We start from the raw sequence: 27,056 nt of genomic DNA on the forward strand, positions 1-27,056 counted from the left end.
ATCATGTTGCTCCTTAATGGTGACTCGCAAGTGACACTGAGTGGGAAGCAGTGCAAATTGCTGCTGAGCAGCCTCACAGCTACCAAAATCTTGGTACAAAGGTGGCTAACACCACATACCCTCAGCACTAGGAAATGGTGATTTATTTTCATGACATTGTATTAATTGACTTGTCTACGGCACAGATTAACAGTGCAAGACACCCCACTCTGGAGATGTGGTTTAGTGCAGCAGCACAGATAAAGGCTAAATTGCTTGGGTTGTGAATGAAGGAATGTTACACATAGGCTACATTGCTGATGTTTGATTGTGGTTTTGCGGCCCAGGGGAGACCTGAGGGGGCGGTGCTGCCGGGTTGGGTTGGGGGGATAGGAGGGATTATGTTGTGGATTGTTTGTTCCCTTGTTGTAATGGGAAAACTTTCAATAAAAGATAGTTTACAAAAAGGGTGATCTCAGTGGTAAAGTTCTAAAAGTGCCCTGAACCACCTCACCAGTGACGTTGAAGTTCCTTTTGTTCCCCAACAGTGGTAGGCAGGCCAGTGAAAGACAGTGCTGGCTTTCATAAACACCTGGTTCTGCTCCTGCAGGTCCTCCTTTGGATCTCTCATGGTGTCTGATGTTTGGCCCAGAGTGTAAATAACTCATAAAGATGCATTCACAGTGGGGTGCAGGGTGGCCTTTCTGCTCATGCCACCTCCTGTTGTGTGGCTGAGATCCTGTTCCAGATGTTTTCCATTAGCATGTCTGAATGCTAGAGAAGGCCAAGGCTACTCTTACTGTATAAATGTGTGCTATACAATGCTCCAGTGTGTTATAGCTTCATGAAGAAAGTGTAATTCATAGGCTTTTTGGCATCTCAGGGAAAAGAGTGGGTTTGTGTGAGCAAAGCAGCTGGTAATACATATATTAACAAATTTCCTTTAAATTTCACTGAAAATGTCACTTCTTACTGTTCATTGGCTTGATCAGTAATAGGCCAGCACTTAATACAGGCTTGTGGCCTAGTCGATAAGTGAGGTTGGCTCCTGTTCTTTTAAAAAAAAAGAAAGAAAAAGAATCGGCCCAAAGTGATGTATGGCTGTGACCACTCTCTGTTTGTTTACACAGAACCAAACAACACCAACATAATGATGCCACAGCATGCATATAGCTTTCCAGTGTATCACAGCAGAGCTCTTTGTGTAAGCTAGCCCATCTTTACAGCTGTCCTTTTTTCACATGGAACTTCCTTCTCAGAGACAGACATTCTATATCTTTTTTAACTTTTACATAAAGGTTTAACAGCAGCACAATATTACCGAACTGACCAGGCTGTATAAATGGTGGCTTGTACGGACCTTTACAATTCAAAACATTAAAAAACAATGTTTAGAATGGTAAAGAAGGTCGATACAGGCTGTCAGTAACTTTTGTTGATGATGGTTTAATCACTGGATTGGTTCCCTTATCACCAGTTGTGAAACAGAGTGGATAGAACTCTACTAACACACATATACAATACCAGGGTGCTACCCCCCTGCAAGCACCTAAGTGACTTGTCCAAAACAGTTGTAGCTTATTGGTTGCTGCAGACCTACCACAGTTCTGTGGATCATGTGTATATTTACAAAATGACAGACTTTTCTCTCCCTTTCTTCTACGTCTGTAGACATTTACAGCTTGGTGTAACTCACACCTGAGGAAAGCAGGAACACAGATCGAGAACATCGAAGAGGACTTTCGAGATGGACTGAAACTTATGCTACTGCTTGAGGTCATCTCAGGTAAACACCCTTTAACAGAAACAGATTAAAATGGAAGACAATACCTTAACACAGGTGATTATAATGCTCTAACTTTTCACAGTTAACCCCTTATTGGGCTGACACATGCAGTAAACATACAATAAAGCAGAGTATAATGTATAGGTACTGTACTTGAGTAAATGCATTGAGATTGCATTCCACTTCCCAAGTGCCTTGCTCGCCTGGTGAAACTCCTCATTGTCAAGTTAAAAGATATGACAGAAGTGTCCACATAGATTCAGTTGGCCATGTTTGTGGGTGGGAAGCCGAATGAGGGTATATATATATCCTAGTTGCTGCACTAACACCTCCTCTGGTTGGTCAGGGCAACTGTTAAGGTCGGGGAGGTAAACAGCCTTCCACACGCCAAGTCTCCCTGGTGAAACTCCTCACTGTCAAGTGAAAAGATGTGATGGAGAAGCATGTGGTAGTGTGTGGTGCTCCTCAGAGAAGCAGAGGGGTTGGAGCAACACCCAGGAGGGGTGGATTGGCCACATACAATTGGGAGAAAAATGTTGGAAAAAGGCAAAAAAAGAAGAAAGAAAAAGAAAGTGGTTCTGTTTTTTTCTTGTTCAGGCGAACGCCTGGCAAAACCAGAGAGAGGCAAGATGAGAGTCCACAAAATCTCCAATGTTAACAAAGCTCTCGACTTCATCGCCAGCAAAGGGGTCAAGCTGGTTTCCATTGGAGCAGAGGGTGAGTTATGTCATATGTTTATCACTGGATAGAATATGTTTCTGAAGGTCACACTTTCACCTGAACTTCTCTGTTAGTGAGGTATTGATTGTATCAGCCAGACCTTTATTTGTTGTTAACAGCCATGTATGCTGTTGTCTGCGGCTCTTTCCCTCTCTCTCTCATTATCATGACAAGGCTGCTCTGGACTTTAATGAACTCCTTATTCCAGAGTGTTCTGGCTGAGCTTGTGCTTGCAGTGCATTTTCAGAGAGTGGGTCTTAGGATCAGCAATCCCCCAGGGGACGAGGCTACTCATTGTGCACAAGTAACTCGGGATGTCTGCCCTCCCTCCATCAGACAAGTAAACAATCTTTAGTAGAGTCACCCTCCCAACACAACCTCACACACACACTCACTCACAAATAATGAGCTGAGAAGTGGGTAGAGGTCACTGAACAGATTTTTGGTCATAATTGTAGTATTCATACAATGACTATGATGACAAAAAATGTACAATAGAAAAAGATGATGTCATGGTCAAAGGTCAATTTTGACATCTTAATTTTCAGCAAAAACATTTTGTGGTCAATATTAATGGTAAAACTCAAAGTACTTTATTTTTTTTATTTCTCCTGGTTTCAAAGTATCTACCTGTAAGTAATTTGGGGTTAGTGAGGTTACATGATTTGGGTAAACTGACACTGAACCCTGAAAATGTATAAAATCCAGATTAAACACACAAGCAATCTGGCACACTTGAGGGCCCAATAGTCTATGTTAGATTTCACCCTAATACCACCTAATCAGCTGAACCTTTGATTCATCTAAACCCCAGAATTTAGCCCTTCTGTTATTTAAGGCTGGAGCTTTTTCTGTTCAACACTGCAGGGAATTACAAATTTTGGCAATGATTCATACATTTTCTTTGAATGTTTATGGTTATATGAAAACATTTTAGACATTTTAGATCAGTAAAAATTCATTTGATACCTTAACTGAAATTTCACGTAAGCTACAATACTGTATCATGATATCATAAAACATCATTGATATGGCATGCATCATTACTGTAGATTCAGATTCATTAGACATGACAACAAAACAAAATGACAAAATAGACCAATCACATTGAAATATAGGAGGCAGATTAAGGAGGATTGGTGTAAAAGAAAAAGAATTAAAACCATTTCTTGTGTTTCTGACTGTTTTTTTTCATTGGTTGAAGGAAACAGGACTTCTGTTTGAGTAAAGGACAAAAATCACTCAGTATTGACTTGTAGGGCTCAGAGGCCACAGTAAAAGTGCGCAAACCAGACCAGCATTCCAGACAGATTAGCAACCTTGAAGCCCCTCCTGCAGCCTGCTCCGTTCTAGCTTTGGTGGTGGGATGGACTTGTTCAAGGCAGATCTGTAAATCTCACCAGGGTTGCTGTGGTTGAGGGATTGGGTTGAGGGGGGGGGGGGGGGGGGGGCAGTTTCCAATGGATTTAAGAGGATTTGTGTACCTCCCTGGGGTTTATCAGTTATGTTCATTAGGACCTTAGCATATATTTGCATGTGTCAGGCTTAATCACTGACCATGACTTTTTCTCTGTACATAATTGAATCTGGGTTCCTGTCACACTGTTTGATCTTGATTCAACTAACTAACATCTCCCAGTCCAAGGCTGTCCATCACAGTCAGATCCCAGAGTACCTATTTGCAGACAGATGGGGGCAGACCTCTGCCTGCATAATCAAAATGAAATCACGTGACCTACTAGAGTTAGGATTAGTGTTGGGTTGAAGGGTAGGGTTAAGGTTACGGTTCAGATTAGGTTTCTTTCCACAATAATCAAATCTAATCTCTGTTATTAATAACAGCAGGAAAAAGACAAATTTACACATAGGTTCACCATCTTGTCTGCAGCTAGGTCCTTCTCAGAGGCTCTGGAGCTCATGCCTTATTGAATTAGAAGGTGAAATGAATGATTATTGAAGAGGAGCAAACGAGACGACCTGTTGAAGAGGATTTTCATTATCAACAGCCGAGAGGGGACTGGTAAACACTGTTCACAGGGTTTCACAGGGCCGGGTTCAAAGTCAAGTTCAACGCATCGCACATTTCATTCATGAAGTACTCATTGAATTAGACAATCAGAGCTAGTGTGGCCATCTTGGTGGTTATTTGACGGATTATTTGATCTCTAAGGCCCTCCAGACTCTTTTCATAAAATACAACAATCTAAAATATGATTTATTATTCTAGCAGGTACATCCATCCATCCATTTTCTACTGCTTATCCTGTTAAGGGTCGTGGGAGGGCTGGAGCCTATCCCAGCAGCCTTTGGGTGAGAGGCAGGGTACACCCTGGACGGGTTGCCAGTCCATCGCAGGGCCAACACATAAAAGCAGACAACCATTCACACATAGAGCGAACAAATTAGAGTATCAATCAGCCTAGTCCCCCCTTGCATGTCTTTGGACTGTGGGAGGAAGCCGGAGTACCCTGAGAGAACCCATGCAGACACAGGGAGAACATGCAGACTCCACACAGAAAGATCTGTGTTCGAGGCCGGAACCTTCTTGCTGTGAGGTGACAGTGCTAACCACTGCACCACTGTGCCACCTCCAGCAGGTACAAGTGAGCTCAATAAGTGACGTCAGAATATTAGTATGCTAGTGTACTTAAATGTCATTAAATGTGCACAGAAATTGCAATGCTAGTAATAATGAAAAAATTATGCAAAGAAACACTGGTGCAAACTATCATGAATCCTGCACATTATCAAAATGTTATGTATATTATTGTATTTTTCAAATCTATTTATCATTGCTGACATTCAACATGTCAATGTTCAACAAGGGACCCAATGGTTGTAATTAATTTCTTAGTTAACTCATAGATGATATAATTATAGAAGTTATGTCAGGTGATGAGGGAAAATGCTACATCATGACGAGGCCAGTGGAGCTGTTGTACAAGGAAAGGGACCGGGGCACAGGTCCGGCAGGTGCAAGCCTGTAATAGCGTTGACTGATAAATAAATCAGGGAGGAGAAATGCGGGAGTTGTAAATGGTGCACAGGGAAACCCTAACCCTCTGAGTATGAGGTGTGTGAGACTGTGTTTTTCTATGCGAATAAAGCGGGTGGTAAATATAGAGAGGGTGTTGTTTAATGTGCATAGGCTTAAGAAAGTCCAGCGTAGGGGTCTGCAGGAGGCAGTGAAAACTCTCAGGGAGAATGCAGGTAGTGCTCGGGAAAACCGCAAGGAATGTGAGGGTACTGGGTAGCACAAACCAACGTCAATTGCATGTTGACGCCTCCTCTAGTAGCTGCGGGCAGGTTGGTCTGATGTAAGCTCATTGGTGATGCACTCCCGGTGTGATGCTGTGCTCTCAGGGTGCGAGCTGATTCAGAGGGAGGCGCATCCCTGAATTCTGAACTTTGACTATGTACAAACATCTATTCAGAAAAAAAAAAAAAATATTTTGGATCATTTTATTGCAGTTAAATCACGTCAAATGTAAAGCAGAGGTCATGTTATCTGTTTTGTAGACGTACATGAAAAAGAGATGTTTACTGTAGTTGATAAAGCACAGAAATCTCATAACTATTCTTTAATATCATGCATTGTTGTTCTTTTTTCCCATTTTTTAACGCCAGCTTGCAGGTTTAGCATTACCTTATTTACTGTGCATAATACATTTTTCATAATGCTGCTCCTACTAGTACAGATTGATGACAAATGAAAGGCCCAACACACAACTAAGACACTTTTTCTCACCCATTTTTATTTACTGTTCAATTAAGCTGTACAATTTAGTGCAGTAAATTATATATATTTTGTAGGAGTATTGTAATCTAACAATTTTAAGGACATACCAATATATCTGCTTGATATGTGTAAAATCCAATATGAAACTGTCGTCAAGAAAGGGGCATTTACAGATTGCAGTGGCCAAATGGTTTATATGTTGATGTGAAAAGACTTAAATAGTTGAATTATTTCTTTAAAGATGTTTTTGACCCTGGAACAAGATTAACAAAGCTGTCAGTATTGGCATTGGCTGCAGGCCACATTATAATCTTAATCATAGATATCAGTCCACAATGTCATAATCAGTACAACCCAAAACAAGTTGTGCAGCTGCTCGAGATGATATTGTAATATTAAAAAATGTCTTCTTTGCCAACCTGCAGAGATTGTAGACGGCAATGCTAAGATGACCTTGGGAATGATCTGGACCATAATCCTCCGCTTCGCCATCCAAGACATTTCGGTGGAAGGTACTGAGTGTGTGTCTGTGGAAGATACTGAGTGTGTGTCTGTGGAAGATACTGAGTGTATGCCGATTTGGGAATATTTCCACATGCTTTTTACCATTGGCTTTACTGATCAGAGCTTGAACTCACTGTTCTCATATGCAATTGAAAACGACTTTTAGTGACACAGTTATTTCAGCCCCAGGACTTTTCTTACATGTCGCACAGATCTTAGAAATATGGTACAATAGAAGTTACAGACTTGAACAAATCCTTGCTAATCTTAATATCAATAGTCTTTTCTATTTAGATGGAAAATGTTTGGTGCTGTCCTTGGCTAACATATATAGCCAATTTACAGGGTAATCCAATTTAAATGTCAGATCTGATCGGGTTTGGTATGATTTGCCTTGAAATTCACCCGTTTGTTTCAAAGCATTACAAAGTTTCAAGGCACCAGACTCCTTTCAGTATCCAGTGAAGTCCCGAGTCTGAAACATTCGAGTGATCACACATGCTTCCCATTCACTTCACCTCCACTTAATCCTCCACTTAACAGGGATTAGTTGCCAGTTGGTCAGAGTAAAAGCCTGAGAGTTTCTCCAACTTCATAATGATCCCTTCTCTCCAACCACAGAGACATCTGCGAAAGAGGGCCTCCTGTTGTGGTGCCAAAGGAAGACGGCACCCTATAAGAATGTCAACATACAAAACTTTCACATCAGGTAAGCAAGGCTTTGGGTGGTAGAGCATAATAAGTGCACAAAACACTCAGGCCAAATCCACAAACGGATGGTGCTGCTTTTCCTGTACACACAAAAGGGTGAAATACACACAAATAACTAACAATTTGCACTGCCACTCAAAGCTATGCCAGTAAAATGTACGTGCTTGTCAATTTAGGAATATTCATAAATTTGGCTCACCCTTTCTATAAGCCTAATTGCAGATATCATCTTAGTCACAAAGACCAGCGCTGATTGCTACGAACAGTAACAGTGATTCTATTTAACGCCAATGAGCCCTGTGTGTTAAATCTGTGTAATTTTCCTTTTTTCCTACCTAACGCAAAAGTAAATGATGAGTCTAAATTTTGTATGTTAATAAAAAACAACTGACCTTGACCACTTTTTGGTCATTTGAGTTGTATTTCTGCATTTATTTTGGCTGTTTAGATATCAAAGTAAAGAAAATAAATGAAAAGGAGAGAGAGAGAGAGCGAGAGAGAGAGAGAGAGAGAGAGAGAGAGACTGAACTGGGATGAGCAACCAAACAAGAAAAAAAACAAGCACCACAAACAGTTTGGCCTTTTAGCCACTTTGTGTTCATAATGATGTTGAAGTTTTTTAAGGGTACAATAAATACTTTCACATTTCTATACCTGCCAGTTGTGAGTCAGGAGGTAGGGGTCCTGCAATAAATACTAAGTGTTACACGAACAAAAGAACTAAAGCATATAAGTCAGTAAAAATCAAACAAAAAATACAACTCAGTTTCTCACCCTGTAAACAGTAATTCACTGGCCTCATTGATAAGTCACTGTGGGCCTTGTATTAGCTTAAAGTCAGGACCAAACAGCTCTGTTCAATTTTTTTTTGTTAAGATACAGTAACACGTGTCATGAAAATAAATTAACTCACCTTATAATAATTTAAATTAAGCTATTTATACAATGCTACATTTGTAGCACAAATTATTGCAGAACAATGCAAATCAATTCCACCTTCAACCACAATGTGGGTTGTAATGTCAAATTTGTGCTATCTGTGTTTTGAGCAATGTAAAACAGGTTGAAGAAAACAATGTGAATAAATGCCACTTTTATCCACGATGTGAGTTTTAATGGCTGAGTTATGCTATTTTGTATAACTCATACAAAGAAAATAGCAGGCTGAAGTGTTTCTTGTGTAAAATAACCAAATACATAAATAATATCTATTGGCAGGCTATGTCAATCTCTATGTTTGGCAATTCTGTAGCTATGTGCAATTACTTCATACAGCTAGCCCAAAATTTGTTTTATGGTTGGTGGTTTGAGTGAGGAAAAACTGATAGCAATAAAAAAAGTGATCTTTTGGTGAACATGTTTTCAATAGTTGAATGAATTCATTAACAAAAATGAAAGCACCAAGATGAAACATTATTAATTTTAAAATCCATAATATTAACAAAGTAATTACTGAAATGCTTGGTCATATCACTTAGACAATCATTTTGAATTTAGGATTTCAAAATTAAAGCCCTATGTATAAAACAGCTATTATTCTATCATAACTCAGTTTGATATTAAATTTATATGAAAGGGAAAATATCTGTGGCGGCATGGTGGTGCAGTGGTTAGCACTGTCGCCTCACAGCAAGAAGGTTCTGGGTTTGCGTCCCGGCTCGGGCACGGGAGCTTTCTGTGTGGAGTTTGCATGTTCTCCCCATGTCCGGGTACTACGGCTTCTTCCCACCATCCAAAGACATGCGATTGGGACGAGGCTGATTGGATACTCTAAATTGACAGTAGGTGTGAATGGTTGTTTGTCTTTTGTCTATATATGTTGGCCCTGCAATGGACTGGCGACCTGTCCAGGGTGAACCCTCACCCGTAGCCGCTGGAATAGGCTCCAGCCCCCCCGCGACCCTTAATAGGAATAAGCGGAAGAAAATGGATGGATGGAAACTGTCTGTTCCCATAGACCTTTCGCTTCAGAGCAATAATACACCATCCCAGGGTGCAACCCAGAAAAATTTAAGCCAATCTGATGTTGATTTTCAAAAGTAAAGCACTTTTTATACAATAGATACTCTATCATTTAGATTGATATTAAAAGGAAAAAGTCTGTTTCCTTAGACCTGTTTTACTTCAGAATAACACTACATCACACCAGGGTGCAACCCAAGAAATTTCAGTCTAATCTGAATGAGAGTTGCAAAATAAAAGCCCTATGGACTACAGGTAAATCATGTCGTCAGTGAGATTGATATTAAAAGGAAACTGTAGGTTGGATTCCGCCATAGCTGCCCTTTGTCACTGATTCTGTTCATAACTTTAATGGATGGAATCTCTAAGTGCAGCCAGGGTGGTAAATGGACTAATGGAATTTTATATAGCGCTTTTCTACCTTAGCGGCACTCAAAGCGCTTTACAATGTTATCTCATTCCCCCATTCACACACACACTGATGGTGAAGGCTGCCATGCAAGGCGCCAACCTACTCATTAGGAGCAATTATGGGTTCAGTATCTTGCTCAAGGACACTTCGACATGGTCACTGGGGTCAAGGATTGAACCAGCGACCCTTCAGTTGCTAGACGGCCACTCTGCCCCTGAGCCATGCCGCCCCCGGGTGTTGAGGGGATCCGGTTTGATGGCTGCAGTATTGGATCTATGCTTTTTGTGGATAATGTGGTCCTGTTGGCTTCATCAGGCCGTGACCTTCAGCAAAGGATTAAAACTAACGATGCCCCGTCGTCCCAGGGACGTAATTAATTGTCATCGGGAGGATCAATGTTCTCTCTCAGGTCGACCTTGGGATGAAGAGAATTTTGTGGGCACTGACTTCATTCTCCTGTTTACGTTTTCAACACCTTCTGCGAACCAGAACGGTTTGCGAATGTGTTTGCGGTTGGTGGAAATGACTTATGTGAAAAAGTAAATGGAAAAAGGACTGAGCATTGTTCAGTTGGCTGGCATGCACTTGTTTGTGCTGTTCAGTGACATGCAGAGATTGCTTGCAACAATGCTGCAGCCACTGCTTTCCACTTGAATCTAGTCTGCTTTTCCCTATTTGTGTGGGCTAGGGTTAGTTAGTTGTAATTTAATTGCATTTATGTGGTTTCTTTTATATGTTGTAGTAATTTTGTTCCAAGTAAAATCTACTGTACCAACAATGCAAAGCAGTAAAGGGTCTGAGATCTCTAGAGGGGAGAAGAAGTGTGAACAGAGATAGGACTGAGACCCTATTAGAGCTGAAGTGTACTAGAAAGTGGTCTGAGTCCTCAAGTTTGAAGGGAAATGCATATACTATATAACATGCAGTTTGTTTTGCTCATATACACATCCAGCCATCCACCTCATACTCATAGTACTCCCCCACAGGGTGAAAATTACATTGTGCAGATTGTGCATGCTAATTCTGCACAAATTGTGATGCCTTAAGTAAGTGCAATCCATTTTTTTGGATCCGGCCCACAATGGTTTATTTGATTTTTCAGTGTAATCGACTCCATCCTGTTGTCAGCACACAGGCCACAGATTCAGTTTGTTTGAATACATTACAGTTTTTACATGAAGTTAGTTTTAGCACCCCTGGATAAGATAAATATATGCCAGTGTTGGCTTCAAGCTGAAGTAGAGAGTGATGTGATGGCTGAGGGCAAGCGAGGTGGGCTGGCTGGAGAACAGGTGGATAAGCAGGCAGGCAGATTACTGGCAGGTGGTGGTGGCAATGGTCCTCAGCACAGACAAACAGGTTAGCGCAGAGAGCGGCGGCCTGAACTTAACTACTGCTGTAGCAGGGACAACAATCTGGTGAAGACTGAATGAAGAGCCGAGATAGATATACTGCTTGAGTTGATTAGTGGATTGGTTGCAGGTGAGTCAGGTTGGCAACTGGTGATTAGGAGGATGGCCACTCCCATTCAGAGAGGACAAACAATGCTGCATCCAAATTGCCAAGTAGGTCGGATCGTAGGTCGCAGAGTAGGTCGTAGGCTGTCCGAAACCACAACTGGCGCGAGTAGCGACCTACTTTGCAGCCTAAATTCCAGCCTAAACACGCCCACATTGTAGGTCAGTTCAGGTGCATCCTACGGAGCAACCTATGGCTCACAATGCACCGCGGACTTCTTCTTCGTCCCCTAAAAACTTGTGGACCCACAAGCCAACTTTACAGGTGTGTTAATGTGCTTAATAATAGAGAATGAATGAAGGGTGCGCTCAGAGTGGAGTGCAGTACGACAGTCAGGCCAGCAGGTGGGGCTTTCGTTGATGCTGTCTACCTAATTGCGGTATCTGTCCTCTGCCAGCAGAGGTCGTGCTTCACCACCAATCTTCTAGGGTGTCTGAATGGTGCTGCCGTGTTTAGGTTGTAGAAGTAGACTGTAGCTGTAGGTTGTAGCAGTAGGATGTAGGTTGCCACTTGGCAATTTGGACGCAGCCCAAGACACACAAGACACAAAAGGGGAGGGGAAAACAGTGGAAACAACAAGGAAATGAGGAGGCACCACTGGACTATGACAGATTAAATCAGTGGCTAGATTCAGTACTGCATTAACAATAATTTTTAAAGAATTTTTTTAACTAGCAAAATCTGTGTTCATAGGGGTTTGTGCACCGTGTCAGAATAAATCAATAGAAACACACTTGAAAATACCTATCATCTATCAGTTGCAGAAAAACTTTTGAAGGACAATATGGCCAGCAAAGCAAATATATTGATATATAGAGCAGGAGTATCAGGAGTATTGTCCATTATCAGAGGAAGCCATGGTGATGAAAAAGAAGAACACACAAAATAAGCAAGAAATCACAAATGGCATACAATATGGTATAAAATGCACTTGGTATAAGATGATGGCAATGAGGATGATGACTGAATACGGGACACTTTGGCACTGGACAATAGAGAGAGAGCTATGCTCATGTACAGTGTCAAAGTGTGCTTGGTATAAGATGATGGCAATGAGGATGATGACAATGAGGATGATGACTGGATACTGGACACTTTGGCACTGTACATTAGCATCGCTCTCTCTCTTTTTTCCAACACTATAAACACTCTACAGTGATCTCACCCCAATGGCATACACATCATAGCTGGTGATTTTAACCAGGCAAACATAAAGTCTGTCCTTCCTTAATTTTATCAGCATGTTAAGTGTGCAACCAGAGGGGAAAACATATTAGACCATGTTTACACAAACATCAAACATGCATACAGAGCCATACAACTTCCACATCTAGGCCAGTCCGATCAGCTATCTGAGTGGTGCTCAGCTAACAACCTGGCTCTGAACACCACAAAGGCAAAGGAGATCATCCTTGACTTCAGGAACCACAGGACAGATCCAGCCTCCATTCACATCAATGGAGACCACGTGGAGATGGTCCACACCTTCACCTTCCTGGGCACCATAACCTCCGCTGATCTCTCCTGCTCCAGAAACATCTCTGCTGTCATCAAGAAGGCACAGCAGTGGCTTCACTTGCTGAGAGTGCTCAGGAGGGTCAACATCTGCCAGAAGCTGCTTGTGACCTTCTACTGCTCGACCATCGAGAGCATTCTAACTTACTGCATCACAGTGTGGTTCTCTTACTACATGGAGGCAGAAGAGGCTCCAGCAAGTGGTCAAGACAGCATTGAGAATCATCGGCTGCCCCTTCCCCTTGAGCCTCTTCCTTGGAGGACATCTACACATCTTGCTGCCTCAGAAGAGCTGAGGGAATCATAGACAACAGCACCCACCCCACCCAGCACCTCTTCAACCTACTGCCCTCTGGCAGATGCTATTGGTCCATCAGGACCAGAACCAACAGACTCAGAGACAGTTTCTTCCCACAATCCATCACAGCACTGAACTCAAAATAACACAGGCACTCATTCCACACTGCTGCCACTGTGCATAAAACATGTGGGCCTTACTTTGCCATTTACACTGTACAATTTAAATCTAAAGTCTACATTTCTTGTTGTGTAGTATTTTCTTTAGCTTGTATAATGTTTCTTTTTACTTATAGAGTATTTTTTTAAACTTACTTATCTATGTTTCTATTGGAGCTGCACCCCAATTTCGTTGCATCTGCACCATACAGTGTCAATAAGGGCATTCTATTCTGTACTTGTTTTATGTAATCTGCACACAGGAAGATGATGGAGGCTTCACATATTTGTAAAATGATAACTGAAACTTGTGGGGTCGAGGTTTGCAGTTCTCCATCATTTAAAGTAATATTACATTCACAGGCACCCTTGTACTTAAGAGTTTCACTGACACTGTGCAAGGCCAATCAAAACATTCAAAAGCTTAGATAACAACGCAAAGAACTTCAAATACAGTCAGCCAAGTACAGTAACCATGTCATTGAGCACAGACGTCTGAGTTTTTACAGCTCAACAGCAACAAAAAAACAAAAACCCCTCTGGAGTTTGTAATCTTATACAAGGTACAGCAGAGTTTCAAAGGTCTGCTTGTTCAGGCTTTGAAAACTCATGAGTGGATGTGAGATAAAAATGTTATACCTTCTCAAATAAAACCTGATTATTAGAAGCAGTCCAGCTCAGCGGAAGAGTAGGTGGGAGTAAGTGCAAGCATTTTGACTCATTAGTTGGTTTGTTCGAAGCAAACACCGTAATTAGAAAACTGAAGTAGTGGACATGAGTTTAGATCCTTCCTTGTTTTTATTTAAGTGCCTGCATGTGCTCAGAGTGGGTTTAGTTATGCCTAAATTCCTGTCACTCTGTGACTTCATGCATGTTGAATTATTGAAAGAAGACCCCTAGATCCTCAGATGTGGATGAAAGCTAAAGAAGAAGGCAAAGTGAGAGACAGATGATCCCGGGGATGCAGAAGAGGGGCTGGCAGAGCAGAAGCCAGACCTTTGATGTGGTCTCTCTAAGAGATGATCACAGTGCATCTCAGTTGAGAGATGTGAAGTAGATGAGGAAAGAGTGTAGTTATTTGTCAAGCCATGGCAGTTCCTGGTACATTAGAAAAGTCCTATAAAAGCCCCTCTCATACATTTCAGCCCACTGAGGAACTCATTTAAATAACCCATCTCACAAATTTGTTACCCGGACAGTAGAGAGCATCCATTAATCCTCTCCCAAATGGATTACATACTGGCATCAAGGCCACTAATCATTGCAACAGAGAAGGCCAAACTATAAATAAGTCTTAAAGATTGATAAAACATGGCCTTTGAATTGCAGAAAAATCCTTTTTTTCTATAAATCTTAATTAAGCAGCATGGTGCATTAGAGTTCAGCTTTCATATGTACTTTTATTTTTGTCTGTTTGCCTTTAGCTGGAAATATTATTATTACAATATTTTCATACCAAAAACTGATTAAGAATAAGTATGTATCAGTGAAATGTGTCCCTCATATCAACAAACCCACGGAGAATTATCACTCTATGCTGCTTTCTAAGTCATTGTTGTACAGTACCTTTATGATGTGCATTTGTCTTGTTTTGGTTTACTCTCATCTAGTGGCTTTCATCTGTGTCAGTTTTAGAAAACAAAATTTTTCAAAAATTTTTATTTTCCTCATAATGAGCATTTTAGAATTAAGGAGCCAGGAGTTGGGGGAGATAAAACTAGATCTCAGACTTAAGCTATTTAGCAGAAAAAAAATGTAGCATCATTGTGAAGTACTGCACTATTACGATGCTGTGTTTGTTTGAACAGTACTAAACAATTCCGTGATGAATGTGATATGAATTTATTTATGTATTGCATCTTGTCATTCTGTATGAGGCAATCTGTAACCTCTTCTGAATCAGCATTTTAAATGAGCTGTTCCATTGTTCTGGCGATCACTGTCACACAGACATTGATTTTGTGCTGTTACTACCCCAACTGGTGAATCCGAGGCGTAACAATCTGGTTCCCCATTCTGTCTCAGCGTACATTTATAGAGGGTGAGATTTAAGATTCCTTTCTTGAAAGTGCTGTGTATGAGCGGCTTTCTTTTCATTTGGTTGGTTATATAATGATTCAGAATGAATGATCGTATTACTGCTGATCTGCTTGATGAAGATGACTTTATACAAGTTTGCTAGATAATGTACATTCAATGTTGTTCACTATTATTGTTAACTAATGATAATGTTAATTCAAGCACAGCAATGACCTCAACCCTTAGGTGAAATGGGGTTTTCTTAGCTCTGTAACTTTGCCCTAAATTTCACCTTAGGCAGCAATGTATTCTGAAAATAAAAATTGGGTGTGTAATATGAACCTAATATGAGAAATATGGGAGGAATGGTCATGATAAAAGATGGAAGTCAGATTCCTTTTCATAATTGCATTATGTTTCACCTCACAACAATTTCTTTACACATTTTACTCTTTTTCTTCCAGTTGGAAAGATGGTTTGGGTTTCTGTGCACTCATTCACCGACACCGTCCAGAGCTCATTGACTACGGGAAACTGCGCAAGGTTAGCAGACATTTGAGAGAACCTGACCAGTGATGGATGTCAGTGAATCAAATGCTTTGAAAAACAAGCAAAAAATATACAATCAGAAAACCAAACAGTAAATTAATAATTTTGCTCTTCTCCTCAAACTAGGTGAAGCAGCTGTTCAAAATGTATACAGTGTGGTCTTATTCATCAATCTTAAGCATTTGTTGTTATTTGTGGAAGATTTGTATGACAACCAAGGTGATCTTTTATTAACCTTCATGATCAAAACATACTTTTTCAGGTATAAAATTTGTATTCAGCATAAATGAAAGAGTATAAATGTGCTGATGATGTATCATTTCTGCTGTTGATAGGATGACCCCATGACCAACCTGAATACAGCCTTCGATGTGGCAGAGAAGTACCTAGACATCCCCAAGATGTTGGATGCAGAAGGTAGGCAGGCAAAGAGGGATGTAGCAGATACTTGCAGATCTTTTCATGCCAGTTCATTCAAGTCACCCCATGGCTAGATTTATCTCCCCTTTCTCCAAATTCTCCCCATCATTTATTTGTCTCAGCCAGCAGGTTGCAACACAGGAATGAAGTTTTCATGTCCAAGCCCGCAATGGAAAACATTTCTCTTTTAAAGATAGTCAGCCAACTTCAATCAAATCAAGTTAACATCCCACAAAGCTAGTAGTAAGCAAATATGTGACTGATAGAGCTGAGCTCATTTTAAACATTTTTTGCTAATATATTACGCTTTAATATTTCACATTACCAAATGACTGACCTATTCTGGTGCATTCTCAAGTTTATTGTGGTCAATCCAGCTGTATTTTAACATCACAAATGTTGCATAAAGCAGTTTGTTTGTTTGCACATAGTGTCAAGATTTTGTTGTGAAAAGTTTCAACAAATGTCACTGATGCTGCTGTTGCTTGCCATGGTTTTGTTGCTGCAACACCTCTTTGGCAATGCCCACCAGACAGATACTGAATGACATTCAGCAACTAGGCTTATACTTCTTTATTTTTTAATGTGCCACACAAAGGTTATTCACAAGTCCTAAAAACCTTATGTAAAGTCTCAAGTCACATGTGCCTGCAACTCAAGTCAGCATCTCTGGGAAGTACCACTGAGAATGACAATGAGAACAGAAGTGCTGTTCAGAAATTCTGAATGGGATGAGGAGCTATTCCTGAGAGTTTGGCAGACCCCAAGATTCTGCAACTTGTCACATGTAACTTGTAATCTGTAACCATGCCTGCATTCTGCAGCAATTAGCCAGGTGTTCAAAGGTACAAATATGGGAAGAGCTTCAAGAAATCACTGCAAGCACATTCCTTACATTCTCACTAATTTCACCATCTCTGATATAGCATGAACCTCCCCTTTGCTGGCAGTGATGGGAGTGATGTGTTTTCATGAAAAAGATGCAAAGATTGTGAGGGACATCATGTTCTGAATAACAACTGTGACATAAGACAGACTTCATGCTAGCGTTTATTTTTGATGACTTTTTACAGTATTTCTAGGTACCTTGACTTCAGATGTGGGAAGCTGTTCAATGTGGAACATATTTGAAAGTGTATATTTTGCACATGCAGGTAGCTGTTTATGCTTGTCCATTTTACTGAATGTGAATGCTATTCTCTCCATGTTTATACTTTTAGTCGTGCGTAAGTGTTTTTACATTAGCCCGAATCTTAATATGGGATTTTCTTCTCATTCAGTTGTTGAAAAATCAATGTTTCTGTGTGTATCTGAGACATACAGAGCAGTATGGGAATGAGTCCTAGAACTAATTATGCATTGTTGACTGTTTCAAATTCCAAGTTATGTGTGGTAAACAGAAGCTTAAAATATTTTTACATTCATTGTACAAGATGAAGTATATCAGTAAATACCACACTTGTGAATTGTTAAGATTTTTGTATGTCTGAAAAACAGCAGTTGCTTACAAGTATCTGAAAAAGACTGCAGTGGCTGTTGTGGACATTAATGGTCATCCCATGGAAAATAGAGGTGCGAAGCTTAACTGACATCATATATGTTGCTAGTTGACTGGTTGAATTGGTCAATTAAAGAAAGACCAGCATGGTGAAGCTAGTGTTACTGGTCAGATGGATGCTGACCATTATGACCATATAGGTGTAACTTCTCCGATGGGCAGCACCATGGCTCAGTGGTTAGCCCTGTTCCCTCACAGCAACAAGGTCCTGGGTTTGAGTCCCGAGGTTCTGTCTGCGTGCCATCAAAAACTTTTGTGTTAGTACTCCTGTCAGTGCTCTCTACAAGGCAATGGCATTTAAAACAATTTCATTGCAGCTTCAAAGCGCATTGAATTGGTGTTCATTTGTTGAGATTATCTTGCTGAATAAAATATCCCATAAATATTTGTTCACCACAGATCTTATTTAAAGTAATCTGTAATCCAATGTAACAAACCCATTAGTTTTTGGTTAATGGAAACCATGGTGATGCTGACTTTCAGGTCAGTCTACAAAAATACCTTATCCCTGACGCACTCAGTTGCATTTACAGAAGTAAGGAACACCCCCCCTCCCATAAATTGATGCAATGTGTTGTTGTATCCCCCTGTATTTTTTCAATTTTTTGAAGGTGTTCATCATCTTTACTTCCCTTTTCATCATTTATATGTGCTTTTTTAACCACCTCCACATTCCTCCATCCTCTATTCCCCGTCTGACCTACTTTCTTCCCTGCAGACATCGTGGGCACTGCCCGTCCGGATGAGAAGGCCATCATGACCTACGTCTCTAGCTTCTACCACGCCTTCTCGGGCGCTCAGAAGGTATCCTGGATACAGCGTCTCTTTTCTCTTCACTCCCCACCTCACTTGTTTCTACCTCCAGGTGTTTTTCCTAACAGTGCTCTTCTCTCCCTCCAGTGCACAACCTTCCCTGCAGGGGTCACCCTCGTTCAATTTCTGCATGGTTCACACCACCAAATGCATGATGGGATGTTACTTCTTTTAGAGGCAATGTGCACAAGAGTGTCTCCGGTCTGCCTCATTGTTTGTGCCCTGCAAGCACCCATATTCCCTCCTGATGAGGTTTTAATTTTGTTTAACAGATGCGAAGGGAAGTGGGAGGTGTAGCAAAGTTTGTCTGATTAATGTTGATGGCTGCTGAAGGAGAGAAACAATGTAGCCTGAAGTTTTGCATGACGGGGGAGATGTAACATTTAGAATGGAGGGTTACATTCAGTCTAGAGCGCAACAGCTTAACTGGAGGGTAGGAAAATGATTGAAATTAAACCTCCATTTTAAAGTCAAGCATCAAGCTGTTGTTTTAGTTTAATGACTGCCTTTTGTGGGGAGTCTATTTCTCTGGAAAAAAAAGTGTTTTATCAAAATTTCTTCAATGACAATAAGTGTTTGTGTGACAGCCACCTTTGCACACATCAGGCTTCAGACTGTGCTGTTAGCTGCTGTCAGAAGCAGAGGTTATACAATTCCAGCAGTTTTACTACAGCTGTGTTTACAGAAGCAGGCCCAAAAATTTCTGTTTGTAACTAGCACGAAGGAGATGCAAGGTTGGCCTCACTGGGAGCGGCGAAAAAAGATCTAAGAAATGGTCCTAAATTTTGTCTGACAGATAAGTGGTATCATTCAAAGTTTAGTGAAACAACAAAGTGTCAAGTTTTGGATGCGGTGATGCTATGACAGAACATTGTTGTTGTTGTTGTTGTTGTTGTTTTTTAGCTCTGACTAAAAATCTCTGCATTTTAATTGTTGGCAGATGTTAGATACAAATCTCCAACTGAGCTCTGATTATAGACATTTATGATAGAAATTTAGCTTTAACTCAATTTTATTTAAACTGCAGTATATTAAAACATGTTTTACTTTGTTCATTCACTTCCCACTTCAAATTAAGTCAAATAATTCTTTGGCAAAATTACTGCAAAGTAAGTGTAGGAAGACTGGAGATTACTTGTGCCCCCTGTACTGCCTCCTCTTATGATTGCGCCTCTTTCTGGCCCTTTTGTCTTTGCACACTTTTACTATTGTGCATTTCTCTTTCTCCCCCCTATCCTCTCCCTTTCCTCTGTCCCTGGGCAGATATCATTAGCACCTTGAGGCCAGATGAGAAAGCGGTCATGACTTATGTGTCGTGTTACTACCACGCGTTCTCAGGAAAGCAAAAGGTGAGAAACTATGTTTAAAAAGAATGTCCAAACAATAATGAACTATCTAGTGAACAAGCTGGGGGAGAATGGCAGATCAGCCATTTGTGCCAAAATTTGTTTAGCTCCATGGTGACGTCACACTAGTAACACTGATACAACCCTTTAAATTACTGGACCAGTTCTAGGTTCTGAAGGAGTGGGGAAATAACACAAAAATTAGACCAGAGATGATATACTTAAATACAATAGCTGGCATTTTACTAAATTGGACACAGATTTAAGACAAAAATAATATTCATTATCAGCTGTTCAAAAACCCCTGCAGGTAAAATAAAGATAGAAAAATAAAGGTGTTTCACTCTTTCTTTTTTAGGCTCTTTCCTTTAATATTAGAAACAGCTTAGTTCAGAGAACCACCTAATTTGTGCAGTTAGTTAGGTTAAGCTCTCTATTCTAGATTAAACTCTTTGTCTTATTTTAGACTGGTCTATGAGTAGTCTTGTTTTAGGTTTAAGGTTTGTACCTATTTTGAGTTAAGTTATATTCTTGAGTTAACTCTTCCTCCCCTTCACAGTTAAGAAAATAAATCTACAATTCCCAAATGAAAATGAATTGTAACACAATCATGTCTCATCCATAACAATGATGATTATGAACATGTAACATTTCAACTTCAATTCAAATTCAATTCCAATTATATTGTCAGTTTCAGTTCAGTTTAGAGCTGTTTACTATGACTCAGTTCACTTTGAATAAAGGGGGAAAAAAAGGATCCAACACTCCTACCATTCTGGCAGCGAGTTTACCAACTGCTCGAATGCGGTATGTCCACACTGGCACAATGAAGATGAGTTGTCATTACTGGAAACATGGTCAATGGATCTGGCTCGCCATCTTGTACCACACATTGTGTGTGCCGTCTCCCAACACAACATGGAACAGAAATGAACTAAATTATCCTATATACATGGAATAATACTGCAAATCTGCAAGTATGTGCATATTAACATTACTGCTAAGTCACTCATCAAGGAAAACATGATTACAGAGAAACATTGTTAATTTAAAAAACTGTCCTTTAAACAAAATAAAACATTTTAAAAGCACATAAAGTCTGTCATCGACACAACATGTATTAATTCACATTTGATCTCCATAATAAATAAAAAAAGAACATTAACGCTTAGCAGAATTCATGACTTCTTCCACACACTTCAACATTAGCTCTTTGCTTATCCACATGCGTAGAAGTTGCAGAAAAAGGGAATCTCTTTCAGGTCTTCAGTAAACTTTTCACGGTATTTTATCAGTTAATTTTTGTGTTTTTCTCATCTCCAGCTATCCCCTGCTCCCTGTCGCGCTGTGCAGTGTGCACGTTGTTATTAAAGACAAGAGGCTGCAAATCCCTTAAAGGGGAAAAAACATCATTTTTAACAGCCGTACTTTTAATCGTTTCCACTTAATGAGCTTTCCGACTGCTTTTAACTGACTTTCAATGGATTAAATGAACATATTTCAAATAAATGAGCTTATTTATACAGTTTAATCATCAGATTTTACTCTTGGTGAATCAAATGTAACTTTTTAACTGATTCAGTTTTTTATGTATTTTAATTAACTATTTATTAATTTATGTCACATTTTAAGGTGGGTAACAGTTTTACTTTCAGTAAATCAGTGAATTCAGGGGAATTTGTGTCGCTTTTGGAAGTGTTTTCTTCATTTTTCTGAAATGCAAGCTCCAGATTGGCTATAGCTAGAAGAAAAATTGGAGCTATATAGAAAGAAACAAAACCTTAACTCTTGTCCCCTAAATTTGATGAATTTATGGCCATGAGATCTATAACTTGCCCCCTCACTTTGAATTATTTGTAGCCATAAGGTATTTACCTGTTCCCTCAATTTGAGCAGTTAATGGACACAAGATTTAACTTATTCCCGTATTTTGATTAATTAATGGCTATGAGGTCAAACTTGTCCCATCAGTTTTATTCATGTGGCCAGGGATACAACTTGTTCCCACTGTTAAATCAATTTGTGTCAACATGATAGAACCTGTTGTCATAGATTATTGGAAGGATATAATTTAACTCGGAGTAAGGAATTTATATCTCTTTGCCAAAAATTAATCAAATTGAGGGAACAAGTTTTAGTATCTCTTATGGCCACAAAGTATTTGTTTTCAATGACTTGAATATATATATACAGTGTGTGTGTGTGTGTGTGTGTGTATATATATATATATATATATATATATATATATATATATATATATATATACATAATTTTCTCTCTTGGCCACTCCAGGGCTCTTTAGTAATATTTATCATTACTACAAAATACAGAAGTGTCTGATTTATTATTTGAACAGTGATCGTGAAATGAGATTTGATCAGCCCAACTCTACTGCTCTTAACAGCTTGACTTAGCTCCTCAGTGGCTCACATCTTTCTCTTTTGTTCACCTCCACTGCTCTTGCGTGTCCTTAACCCTTAAATGATCTGACAATGGCTTCTACACCCTCGATGGCCAGCACTGATGGCAGACAAAATTAATGATAGGCTGGTGAAGGCAGACATTTTAGCAGTCAAAGAGACAGACATTTGACTGCTAGATGATATAGCCAAAACTAGAGCCAAAAGGAGAGTGGATTTTGGATGTTCATCAGGTTAATAGACATTTTGAATTCCTGATAATGTGCTGGATTTATGAAGTGAAATTTTGTTTGTCATATCAACTAGCAACAAGCATTTGACAACTAAAAGCACTGCAGTAGCTAATCAAGTGGAAAAGATGGAACGGATAACACAACGAGCATGTTATGGAACAACATTCTTAACGTCTGGACAATAAATCATGAATGAGCTCATTAAGAGACCCTAGGAACACATGATAACTTTTCCAGCATACTGCCTGGAAGTAAACCTGATGCACTGGGAGCCAAATCTTATATGTGTGCTTGCTTCTATCTCTTTCCTGCCAGGATAAAGTTATTACAATCTCCAAAGAATGCCTGATGCCAAAGTCATGCCTCACAAAAGATGTCTGTGGAAAATAATGTAGACTCATCACACAGCTCCCATAACGTAGTCTGGAACCCACCACAGGCTTGCACACATTTTCACAGTGTTGGCATGAATTTAGCATTGTAAAGTAGCAGTGAGTAACACCTTGAATAATACTTTCATTGCCAAAATGTCTCCTTAAATTCCATTGTGCTCATTGCTATTTGCTGGCCGGATCTGAATATGGAAATCGTTACTTCATGTTAAAAAAGATCCATGATAGCCTCAGTTTGTGCCTCTCGTTTTTGATGTATTGCTTTCAAGGAACCAAGAACCTGTTCCTCTGATATAATAGCACAAACCTTTGTTTTGAAGGTATTTATAGAATTCTTTGTCACTTGTCTATTCTGTGTGGGAATAAGGATTCTATGACCTAATGTTCTAAAAATAATTTTATGGTGAAATTTGGAGACGTTACGGAAATAACAGTGTATCTATTAACATATAAAATAGTGGACATTCGTATGGCTACATGGAGGGTCAGGACCACAGAAAACATTTGGGTCTTTTTTTTTTTTTTCTTTAATTTTAGGGTTTAATGACCTGTGGTACCCATCATATTTTGTAATGTTATATTCAGTGTCTCTATTTTAAGATGATTTATTAAATTGTTACATTTTACTTGAATTCAAGTAAATCGAAAGGACTGAATGTTTTCTGTAAAATATCTGTCAGTGTGAAGACAGCTTTAAAACAGTTTAATCATGCACAGAGATTGATTTTACTTGGAATCAAATTATTTTTATGGCCACTCTAACTCCTGTACAGGCAATGAAATATACTCAAAGTAGTTCTTATAAGCACATTTGAATTTTGTAGATGCCCTCCAAGATATTTCCTGCTTTCGTCAATCCTTCCAGTATGCTGCCTGCTACCACTGATGTCAGAACAAAGTCATTCATAAAAGAAGTCCCAGCTGTCAGTAAACATGCCCAGTGTGCAAACATTTGCTCACTGAAGCGCAACCTGTATGTCTCGGCTCTCCATTTAAGGAAGCATAACCGCTGTTGCTGAAGCTCCTGGAGCACATTTCTGACAGAGCCAAGTTTCCCATGTGATCTTAAAACAAAAGAGGCTAGGAGCTCAGAGCAACTGGGAAAGGAGGAAGGAGGAGTCCATCCGATTGAATCTCTGTAAAAGGAGTCTGCTGGGGGATTCATTGCTGCCATTGTCCCTTCAGATCTATTAATTTTGTTCTCCTTACCCATTGGAGGGAAATTGATATTCATTCACTTTATATATCATCTCAGTGACTTAAAATATGATCTAAAGAGCTAGCTGCTGCTGCATGCCGCTTTCATTTCTTTCTCTTATTTTCGTATACTTAAAAAAATGCTGACATTTACTCATCTTTAACCCACTGTGTCTACATGTTGTTTTAGAAATTTACTCATACCAGTGATGAAGCCTGACAAGTCATGTTGAAGAATTGTTATCTTATCTTAAAGAAGTCTCTCTTCTTCCCCATTGGGCTGTTTTATTGTCATCGCTCTTCAGTTCTCAGTCAGAATTACCAGTTTGTAGGTTGAGAAGTCAAAATAATGTTACAGGTCTATGAAAAACCAGTGGTGCACTGAGGAATTTGCCCCTATAGCTGACGACAAGTGTGTCCTTGTTGAAGAGTTGCGCATTGAATTGCTCTCCAGAGTCCCTCGCAAGAGACACAGACATATTATTAATCTGTGGGCATTTTTGGTGACATTCATAGTGCAACGGAAGCCCAGACTGTGCTAAAGAGATGCATATTTGTTTTTATTTACATGCAGCATCCTTGCTGATTTATTGCTTCATCTTCAAAATGACTAATTTGCGTAAAATTCTTTAGTACTTCTGTGGGTCCTTTTGAAGGATATTTGCAGAAACAAAAAAATTACAGACACAAAGAAATAACATTGTGGATGCAGAGGCTCCATAATGATGCCATTGAAGTCCCTGTCCCTCTGTCTCACAATATTCTCCCCTTGTCCTTACCATCCAGGCGGAGACGGCGGCCAACAGGATCTGCAAGGTGCTGGCTGTCAACCAAGAGAATGAGCAGTTGATGGAGGACTATGAGAAGCTGGCCAGCGATGTGAGCACACCTCTATTATCCTTTATCTATTATCCTTTACTTTTCCCACACATCCTTCAGCCCTCTATTCTCCCCCTCTACCCCATACCCAAAACCACCCTCCCGCCTCCACACCCTGGGGGAGTTTGTGCTCAGTGTAGGTTCAGTGATAGAGACACCAACATTGTGCATTAAGATGGAGAAGCAGTCAGGCAAACATTAATGCTTTGAGTCTGATGTGTACTAAGGATGATTATAAGACCACAGAAGTGTTTTTGCCTGTTTTAGCTCATTTATGATTTATCCCAGGAATCCCATCTTCTCCAAAAATTTAAGATATTACACAGATTAAAGCAAAAGCAATTTCTGAATTTCTGATTGCAGTTAATGTCAGAATAGAGACTTAAAAATAGAGCTGTGCCACACTGGATCCTCTGCGACAGTTGTTTGCAACCAGTCCTCCTTCGTGGCACATCTATTCATATTTGTAACCAACCAGGCATATTCAATGATTGTCATGATTAAATGTCAATTTTTAGGATCGATATATGCGCTTGCACATCTTTCAAGATTATAGGCTGATTTCCATCCATCCATCGTCATCTTCCGCTTATTCCTACACATTAAGGGTCGCGGGGGGGCTGGAGCCTATCCCAGCGTCAACGGGCGAGAGGCGGGGTACACCCTGGACAGGTCGCCAGTCCATCGCAGGGCCAACATAGAGAGAGACGAACAACCATTCACACTCACATTCATACCTACTGTCAATTTAGAGTATTCAATCAGCCTAGTCCCCAATTGCATGTTTTTGGATGGTGGGAGGAAGCCGGAGTACCCGGAGAGAACCCACGCAGACACGGGGAGAACATGCAAACTCCACACAGAAAGATCCCGTGGCCGAGCCGGGACTTGAACCCGGAACCTTCTTGCTGTGAGGCCACAGTGCTAACCACTGCACCACCGTGCAGCCCTAGGCTGATTTCATTTGTGGCCAAAAGGATATTGCTATTTACAATTTATCTTTACCACAACAAAGTACATTGAATATCTTGAAAGAGTTTTAAAACCATCCACATGGTCATAGGGAACATCGGGATCATAGGGAGGATGAAATTGCCTTTATTTTACTTTTAACAGCAACAACTATTGAATGTGTGGATTGCTTTGAAAAGCCTGCATGTGGACAGTTAAGACATCTGATATTATATCGTCACCTGACATGAATTTCAGAATGTCTCACCAGTACTCTAATGCATCATTAAGAGGGTGAATCCATCATTTAATTTTCACTGTGACAAGTAATTTTCTTGCTTTATTGAGGCTTGCTATGAAAGATACACACAATAATGGTTAATGGCAAGTACAGTCAGACAAAATGAATGGGGTTAAAATGTACAGACTTAAAATCGTTCTTAAAATCACACAAATTGCCAGTGTTCACTGGTATTCTACCTTTATCTTCCACATTATTTACACGCACTACATCAACCCTGATCCTCCTTTCATCTTTCATTTCCATGCATCTCTTTGCATGTTCATTGCTCTGAACTTTTTTCCTCCTTGCTCTTTCTCTTATTCTGATCCTTCACAACACACACACACACACACACACACACACACACACACACACACACACACACACACACACGTACACACACACACACACACACACACGCTGTCATCACCACTACCACAACTCCTCAACAGCTATTGGAGTGGATCCGCCGTACCATTCCATGGCTGGAGAACCGTATGCCTGAGAACACCATGCAAGCAATGCAGCAGAAGCTGGAGGACTTCAGAGATTACCGCCGCCTCCACAAGCCGCCCAAAGTGCAGGAGAAGTGCCAGCTGGAGATTAACTTCAACACCCTGCAGACTAAGCTGAGGCTCAGCAACAGGCCTGCATTCATGCCTTCCGAGGGCAAGATGGTGTCGGTGGGTCAGCA

At 40.2% G+C, this 27,056-nt stretch overlaps 1 protein-coding gene across 5 annotated transcripts in view; it reads left to right on the top strand.

The window, feature by feature from the left end:
• The window catches only part of actn1 (actinin, alpha 1), a 66,100-nt gene that overhangs the window by 24,779 nt on the left and 14,265 nt on the right, over positions 1 to 27,056 (top strand). For 3 of the 5 annotated variants that reach the window (XM_086183763.1, XM_086183765.1, XM_086183766.1), the window contains exons 2-10: positions 1,651 to 1,765; positions 2,363 to 2,482; positions 6,650 to 6,736; positions 7,350 to 7,437; positions 15,786 to 15,864; positions 16,206 to 16,287; positions 18,567 to 18,652; positions 25,036 to 25,128; positions 26,815 to 27,045. In XM_086183763.1, the coding sequence (XP_086039889.1) occupies positions 1,651 to 1,765; positions 2,363 to 2,482; positions 6,650 to 6,736; positions 7,350 to 7,437; positions 15,786 to 15,864; positions 16,206 to 16,287; positions 18,567 to 18,652; positions 25,036 to 25,128; positions 26,815 to 27,045 (981 nt within the window). Of the gene's footprint in view, positions 1 to 1,650; positions 1,766 to 2,362; positions 2,483 to 6,649; positions 6,737 to 7,349; positions 7,438 to 15,785; positions 15,865 to 16,205; positions 16,288 to 18,566; positions 18,653 to 19,924; positions 20,011 to 25,035; positions 25,129 to 26,814; positions 27,046 to 27,056 lie in introns of all 5 variants that reach the window. The other 2 variants (XM_086183764.1, XM_086183767.1) reach the window with 1 other exon arrangement.

This window comes from Aulostomus chinensis, chromosome 17 (assembly GCF_037954235.1).
Source record: "Aulostomus chinensis isolate RoL2024-O1b breed Wild chromosome 17, RoL_Achi_v1.0, whole genome shotgun sequence".
In the NCBI taxonomy this organism is placed as follows: domain Eukaryota; kingdom Metazoa; phylum Chordata; class Actinopteri; order Syngnathiformes; family Aulostomidae; genus Aulostomus; species Aulostomus chinensis.